This window comes from Mustela nivalis, assembly GCF_964662115.1.
Source record: "Mustela nivalis genome assembly, chromosome: 9".
Lineage (NCBI taxonomy): Eukaryota > Metazoa > Chordata > Mammalia > Carnivora > Mustelidae > Mustela > Mustela nivalis.
Window position 1 is genome coordinate 32,270,793 of NC_139028.1, and position 8,276 is coordinate 32,279,068.

General features: G+C 43.5%; 1 protein-coding gene across 4 annotated transcripts in view; it reads right to left on the bottom strand.

Moving 5' to 3' along the window:
• Nucleotides 1–7,000, bottom strand: part of NFRKB (nuclear factor related to kappaB binding protein) — a 40,990-nt gene extending 33,990 nt beyond the window's left edge. The window contains exons 1-4 of one of the 4 annotated variants that reach the window (XM_082683948.1): nt 6,880–7,000; nt 5,737–5,820; nt 3,777–3,932; nt 1,106–1,307 (exon numbers count right to left, since the gene is read on the bottom strand). In XM_082683948.1, coding sequence (XP_082540074.1) covers nt 1,106–1,307; nt 3,777–3,911 — 337 coding nt within the window. In that variant the 5' untranslated portion in view covers nt 3,912–3,932; nt 5,737–5,820; nt 6,880–7,000. The remainder of the gene's footprint in view (nt 1–1,105; nt 1,308–3,776; nt 3,933–5,736; nt 5,821–6,879) is intronic. The other 3 variants (XM_082683946.1, XM_082683949.1, XM_082683947.1) reach the window with 3 other exon arrangements.
• Nucleotides 7,001–8,276: the final 1,276 nt, after the last annotated feature.

An 8,276-nucleotide genomic window follows, 5' to 3' on the forward strand; every position in this document is an offset into this window, starting at 1 on the left:
CCTGGGATCAAGTCCATCAGGCTCTCCACTCAGCGGGGAGCCTGTTTCCCTTCCTCTCTCTCTGACTGCCTCTCTGCCTACTTGTGATCTGTCAAATAAATAAATAAAATCTTAAAAAAAAAAATATATATATATACAGAGAATCAAGAGGTACACCTAAAAAAAATATATTGCATGTCAGTCACACTTAAAAAAAAAGAAATCATTGTTTTTTGAAAGACAAAAAAGCCAGAGGGCCTTAGGTTCAGGAAGCCAAGAGACATGAAATCCAAACACAACGCATAAACTTGAATAGATATGAACTTAAAAGGAAAAAAATTAAATAGGCCACCATAAAGGAGATTTAGGAAACCACTGATAACTTCTGAATAAGAGATATTCTATGGTATTTGTGCAGTATAAATTTTCTTGGGTGTGAGAACAGGACTGTGATTACATGGCAGCACATCCTTGTTAAGAGACACATGCATGCTCAAGTGCCTGACAATAAAGTATCACATTTTCTGCAGAAAAAGTGTATGTATGTGTGACACACAAATACACATACACACATCTGTATGCAGGAAAAAGCAAATGATACACTGTTTAGAAATTTTTTTAAAGACTACTCAAAAAAGGTGCCTATAAGACACAAGTAATGTTTTATTTCTTGATCCAGGTGGTGGTTACACAGTTAAGTTCATTTTACAACAAATCATTTATGATTGATATATTTCCTGTGTAAATTAAAAATTTTATTAAAAAAAGAATTGCCTACGCAAAGTGTTACACACAATTGGGCTCTGAGTCAATATCAGTACATGAAAATAAATACAATAAATGAAGAAAGTAGTACTCACATAAGTGAACGTGTTCCTTCTCTTTCACTCCTCTCAAAAAAAAGAATGCCGGGGCACCTGCGTGGCTCAGTGGGTTAAAGCGTCTGCCTTTGGCTCAGGTCATGATCCCAGGGTCCTGGGATTGAGACCCGCATCTAGCGCTCTGCTCAGCAAGGAGCCTGCTTCACCCTCTCTCTCTCTGCCTGCCTCTCTGCCTACTTGTAATCTCTGTCAAATAAATAAATAAAATCTTTAAAAAAAAAAAAAAAGAATGCCAACCTACATACCTCGGAAAAGCTTCTGGGCAATGTGCAGAGGGTTCCCAAAGCGGAAGTTCTCCCCACTGAATAGGGCTAGGATGAGCTGATTTTGCTGCTCAAAACTGTCTTCAGGAAAGCGAGGCAGAAACTGCTGGAGGTGTTCACGTTGAGAGTCACTCAATACTTCTTGCCATGTTGAGAGGCTGACTACATCAAAGAATATCTCAGGCTAGGACAATGAGGAAAAGCAGACAAGTAAATAAGAGAAAAACAAAAACTTTTAAGTTTATCCATGAGCGGTAAAATATACTTAAAATTTACCATTTTATCCATTTTTAAGTGTACAGTGATATTAGGTACATTTACACTGTTGTGCAACCATCACTATACCCAAGTTTTTAAGTTGGTTTAAACCAAAATGTTACTGGGATGCCTGGGTGGCTCAGTTAGTTAAGCACCTGCCTTGGGCTCAGGTCATGATTCCAGGGTCCTGGGATCGAGTCCTGCATTGGGCTCCCTGCTCAGTGGGAAGCCTACTTCTCCGGTCTGCCTGCCACTCCCCCTGCTTGTGTGTATGCACTCTCTAACAAATAAATAAAATCTTAACAACAACAAAAAAAGTCATCGATCTTTACTCAATTCTCAAATCTTAGAGATTAATAACAACATTTAAACCACTATCTTATACCCAACAGTAAATAATAACCCAAAGGAAAAACGATGTCAGTTTCTACCTGAATTCAGCTTGAGATGAGGGGCAGGAAAAAGTTAACATGGGAGGAGAGGAAGAGCAGTTGAGTCACCTGCCAAGAGTGACAAGCAGCAGGACGGAGTTCAATCTCAGCTCAGTTATATACTGTATACCTTCTATGTGCTGAGTACTAAGCTAGGCGGCTTGTTTCGGTGGGAGTAGGGGGGAGACAAGCAATTACAATGTACCTAAGGAAAAGCTGATGTGCACAGAAGCATACAGGAGAAGCCCGTGTCCCACACCCAAGGTGTCAAGAGAACACCTACCAGAAAAAATGACATTTAAGATAGTTAAAGGATAAAAAAAAGGAAAAGGAAAAAAAGTGCTGAAGGAGGAGAGTTAAAAATCTAACAGAGCAGGGGCACCCAGCTGGCTCAGTTGGTAGAGCATGTGGATCATGAGTTCAAGCTTCACACTGGGCATAGAAATTAAAGACAAATAAACAAAAATTTAAAAATCCAGAGCAAAACCATAAAAACAGAAGAATAATTAATATAAAAGATACCTGTGGGGGCCTGAATAGTATTGGCAACGTTCTACTTCTTGTAGCTACATGGTTGTTTTATCCGTGTTTTATTTATATGGATTTTATATACTCTTCTTCTATATGATACAGTCCATTTTTTTGAATAATGAAAAGAGTTGAGGTAATGCATAGCTAGCGCAAGGACGCAGAGGGAGGGAGCAGCAGACAGAAGAGGAGCAAGGGACCTAAAAACATGTTAAGTACGTGTGACTTTATCCTAAGGACAATGGAGAGCCACCAAAGGGCTGAAGCAGGAGAAAAGCCAGAATTCGAACCACCTACCAGGCATCTCTTGCATGCATGTACCAAGAGCACCTCAGTGTCCAAACTGTCCCCCTGCAAGTCTACTTTTGCACACCACTTTATTCCTGTGTCTCAGTTCTGCCCAAGTAGGTATGTAATAAAGTAAGTGTTTGCTGACTAAATGAATAACAGAAAGAGATTTATCTGAAAGAGTGTGCAAAGAAAACATGGATGGGAAGGATATATATGTCACTTCAGTAGTTGTTACTTCAGGTGGCAGAGAGAATAAATGGTGGCATTATTTTATCTATAATATTTGACATATTAGGAACGAAAAACTCTGAACTGCAGAGAACTAAGTGCAATTATCTCCTAAAACTGAATGATGTACAAATGAATGCTTGATATGACACCCTACACCTGTCTGTATATGTGATAATGGCAAAAGAAAGGAGAAAAATAAATACACTTTTTGGCATACACAATGCCTTACACATAAGCACTTAATAAGTGGGAGCCGCCTTAATGATGATGACGATTACATAGCCTGCCTGTGAAAGGGGCCAAAAGCACACGGATATCCCATCCAGGACATGTACTACTAACTGACTAGAGGTTACTTGCTTGATGAACAGATACAGTATGCCTGGATTTTGTTTCACGATCCACAATGTGGGTAACAAATTCAATGTAAGCACATCCATAATTCTGTCCTCAAAATATCTAATTTCTTGTTAACTGCTCAGAATTATCTGGTTAAAAATAGGGCTTCGGGGGACGCCTGGGTGGCTCAGTTGGTTAAGCAGCTGCCTTCGGCTCAGGTCATGATCCTGGCGTCCTGGGATCGAGTCCCACATCGGGCTCCTTGCTTGGCAGGGAGTCTGCTTCTCCCTCTACCTCTGCCTGCCATTCTGTCTGTCTGTGTTCGCGCTCTCTCTCTCTGACAAATAAAAAAAAAAAGGGGGGGGGGCTTCGGTATACAGCTTGAACTTTCTTCTCTGAACACATTATTAAAGACTTTACATTAAAAAAGTGAGAGATATCACTCTGGCTGCATTGTAGAAAATGAAACCAAAGGGTACACAAAAGACTGAAAACCTTCAGTGTGTGGAAAAGGTTTAGAATAGTGGTTAGGGGCAAGGTGACAGAAAGAAGACGGTGGTGTTGCTACTACTTACGTCCTCCAGAAGGTCCTCGGGCAGACTAACCCTGGTGCCCCCCAGGAGGCAGTCTTCCATAATACGAGTGCCATGGCCATCTCCACATGGACCCAGTTCCAAGGGATCCGTCAGCATATGGTCCAAGGAGTCCATTGTTTATGTTCCAAAGAAAATCTAGACAAATATATGAAGTCATACCTCCAGATAGAAAGGTAGGAATCCCAGGGGTCTGGGTGATACTAACACTCCTTCAAAAAATATTCTGGCCCAGAAAATAGTCAAACTCAAGTCCAGTTTTTAATATTTTATCCTCTTACCTTAACTACAGCTACACACCTCTTCTCTCTTCTACAACTGCATTCTCATCTCAATCTTCAAACCTTTTCTAGCAGGTCTCCTGCTGCTCAGAATGCTTCTAAAGTAACTCCCAAATCTGCAGAATTTCTTATACCTTCATTTTACACTTGAGCAAAGTGAGACTTAGAGATTAAACAGATAACTGATAAACAGATCAGAGTTCATAACTTAAAACTTCTCAGGCCAATAATCTCTCTACCATAAGATAATTTCTTGGAGTGCCTGGGTGGCTCGGTTGGTTACGCATCTTCCTTCGGCTCAGGGCATGATCCTGCAACAGGCTCTCTGCTCACTTCTCCCTCTCCCTCTGTCCCTCCCCCTGCTCATGCTCCCTTTCTCTCTCCCTCTCTCAAATAAATAGATAAAATCTTTAAAAGATAATAATTTAAAAATATTAAAAAATAATTTCTTTAACAATTATTGCTTTGTTTTTTTTAGTAACTCTTTGTTATGCCTTCATGAAGAAAAAAATCAACCATATAGACTAGTAAAGCTCAGACACTGACAATAAATTATTTAATGAGGGCCTATTAAGTGCCTGGCCTTTCATGAATCTCATTTAATTCCTACAACTGTGCAACACAGGGTCATCAGATCTATTCTACAGATACTAAAACTGAGGATTAAAGTAGATAAATAACTTGCCCAATCTCAACAGTTATGAATGAATGAAACTCAGGTCTGCCACACATTCTTAACACTACACCTCCTACATAAACTGTCAATTGCAATTTTGAAAGGCGAACATGTTAATATGACTTTAGTCCACATAAGCTCTGGGGTCTTGGGACACCTGGGTGGCTGTCTAAGCGTCTGCCTTTAGCTCAGGTCATGATCCCAGGCTCCTGGGATGAGTCCCACAGCAGGCTCCTTGCTGTGAGGGAGCCTGCTTCTCCCTCTGCCTGCCCTCACTGCTTGTGCTCTCCCTCACTCGCTCTCTGTCTCAGAGACAAATAAATAAAATCTTTAAAAACAAAAACAAAACAACTTGGAGTCTCCAAGCATTTGACCACACCAGTAAACTTAGTAGCTAATCTGCCAACTAAGGGTCCATTTGGTATTTGTAACCATGTAAATATAATGCTATTTTTTTCCTTCTTATAATAAATGAACACTGCTGGTCTTCTTTATAAATGTATAAAAAAACACATCTTCAGAGGGTTGTCTGGGGGGCACAGTCGGTTAAGGGTCCAACTCTTCTTGGTTTTGCTCAGGCTGTAATCTCAGGGTCATGAGATCGAGCTCTGTATCAGGCTCCATGCTCAGTGGGGAATCCACATGAGAGTCTCCCTCTCCCACTGCTCCTCCCACTTAGGCTCTGTCTCTCAAATAAATAAGTCCTTAAAAAAAAATATATATCTTCAGAAAGCATCTCATTTGGCTAATGGCCTGAATCAGCTATAAAGCTGAGGCCAGAGGACTGAACTAAACTAACAGGACCACAAGGAGTATGAACTCAATCACTCTACAAACATTTGCTAAATCAATTCCATCTCCTATTCCTACCAAATGGACTAAGAAGCACAATAAAATGGAAAGAAAAACACAAAACAAAACAGACTTAACAGTCAAAATGCCAAACTTCTAGCCTAATCTCGGTGACTTTAGGCAAAATTCTTACCTTGCCAGGTGTCAATTTCCTTATCTGTAAGACAAAGGGGAGTTGTACCAGGTCCTCTGTACAGTTATTTCCAATCTTGGAATCCTACAATAAATAATCTCCAGATGGATGACAGTTTATATGACTTAATGCAGTCACAGAAACAGTAATGTAATGACTTCTGATCCCAAAACTCTTAAATGATAAAAAGCAGAGCTGTAATACCACTAGTAAAATAAGCATCTTCCCACAAATTATCTCAGGTTATCTTTGAGAGATTTCAGATGTATGTAGAGATACTGTAGGAAGATTAGTGTTGGACAAACCAGATGGTCTCCAAACAATTGTGCTCCATCACCTTTCAGTACATGGGGAATGTCAACATCCTGAACGTTGCTGGTGCCTAAGTAACTGAAGCAGGTGAGAAAGCACATGGCGCATGAGTTTAACAAAACTTTAAAATAGAAAAATTGGCAGAAGCAACCTGATGCTTAGAGCAAGACACTCTTCACAGAACTGACATAGAACAGGACAGTAACTGCAAAGCCAGTGTTCTGACTCTTAGGAGGATCACCCGTTTCACAACTTGTTCACAAGTTTCTTCAACTATGATGGATGTGTAGCTAAATTTAATCTATTCGAGTGGCAACCTTTGCCCTGCTACTATTCTGAATAGGATCTCAAAACACAAAAAACAGGGAGCTGCCAGAGGATTGAAACCCCGGAAGCCAAGGATTTCTGAGTCTTGCGGCGTCCTGAACCTCTGTACCGGACCGGGAGGGTGTCTCCCGATGGCCCTGCCTCTGCACCTGGGCTAGCCTTGGCTCTTGGACCCTCCCCAACGCAAAAAGCTAAACCCCGGGCTGCTTCCGGAGCAAACGCCGGCTCCAAATCCACCGTCCCTGCAACTAAACCCCTCCCCAGCCAACCCGGCCCTGCCCAAGGCCGGGTACCGCCCCTCTAAACTGCACCTCTGCGCCCACGGCCCCTCCCCCACACCGTGCCTAACCCTAACCCCCACCCACCCGGCAGCCCGGCTCCCAACCCGCCCGCTTCCCCTGCCCCAGGTCCCCAGGAGCAGCGACCCTCGGAGACCCAGCCGCTCCTTCCCTCAACTCCCCGGCTACGCTTTTAACCCTTTCGCCGTCCTGGGCCCGCCCTCACCTGAGTCGCAGGCGCGGGTCCCCCAACCCGCAGCGCTTCTCGGCCCGCGGGCTCCCGGACGCGCTCGCTCCCGCAAGGCGTCTCGGTGCGTGCACGCTCCGGGCTCGGCGGCGGAAGGGGCGGGGTTGCGAGGGGCGGGACCTGGAGGGTGCCGGGGGCGGGGCCTCGAAGGGCGGGGCCTGGGGCGGTGCGAGCCCGCGCTGCTGGGTTTGGGTTGCAGTTTTCTCGCGGCCCATGGTCTCACCTGCTTTTTCAGAAAGAACAGTGTCGGTAGTCTACCTGGCCGCGAACTGAGGCCCATGAATGGTGAATGCAATTTTATTCGCCAGCGTTTGCGGAGAGTATACTCTGTACCGGGCACTATGCTAAGCACTTTCTAGCCCCATCTCTGTACTACAGCTGTCTGCTCTTATGCACTATTCCCATTTTACAACTGAGGAAACTGCAGTTTCTTGAGTTTCAGGGAGGAAGGAAAACACAGGAGCCTGTGCCCTTGAGTATCCCCGTATCTTCCTTCTGTCCCTGGGCCCCTGACCTTCAGAAAGAAAGTATAAACACGTCGAAGAAATACATTTAAAATTAAACTCGATAACATTCCTCTGTTAAGAATCTAGGCCCCAGGCACCCTGGGTGTCTCAGTCGGTTAAGCATCTGTCTTCCGCTCAGGTCGCGTTCTTGAGTCCTGGGATTAAGTCCTGCATGGGGCTCCCTGCTCCTCTCATTGATGCTCCCTCTGACCCTCCCTCCTCTCGTTGCTCTCTCTCAATCTCTCTCTTAAATAAATAAATAAAATCTCTAAGAAGGAAAAAAAAAAAAAGAATCCAGGTCCCATTCTTATTCACTGGGTCTTATTTAGAAGAGCTTCAGACTACTTAATCCACAGCTTCTCCCACAGGGTCCTGCAGAGACCGTCCTCAGGTCCCTGGATTGGATGGAAATGTGTCGGGGAAGGTGATAGGTCAAACTAAGGTTCCTCCCTTGTTGGAAAACAGTGCCCACCAGCCCTTAGTTCCTGCCTATTAGACCATTGGGAGGTTCTTCAATTAGAAAACACCAACTAGAAAGAAGGACAGGGGAACACCATTCCATAGTTGTCATCCTTGAGTTCCCTTACATATGTCTCTGACCAGACCAGAGTCAACCGAAGAGTCAAAACATTATAAATTGTAGTGAACAAAATTAGTAAAGAGATAACTCTCGATTTCGGGTCAGGTCGGATCTCAGAGCTCTGAGATAGAGCTGCACTAGGCCTCCTGGCTCAAATCCGGGCCAGCTGCCCCTTCCCCCTCTCAGCTCACTCAGGCGCGTTCTCTCTCTCTCTAGTATTAATAAAAATATTTTTTTAATTAACAATCCCAGTAGTTCTTGTAGCTTCACACATACAAACAAGGAAGATA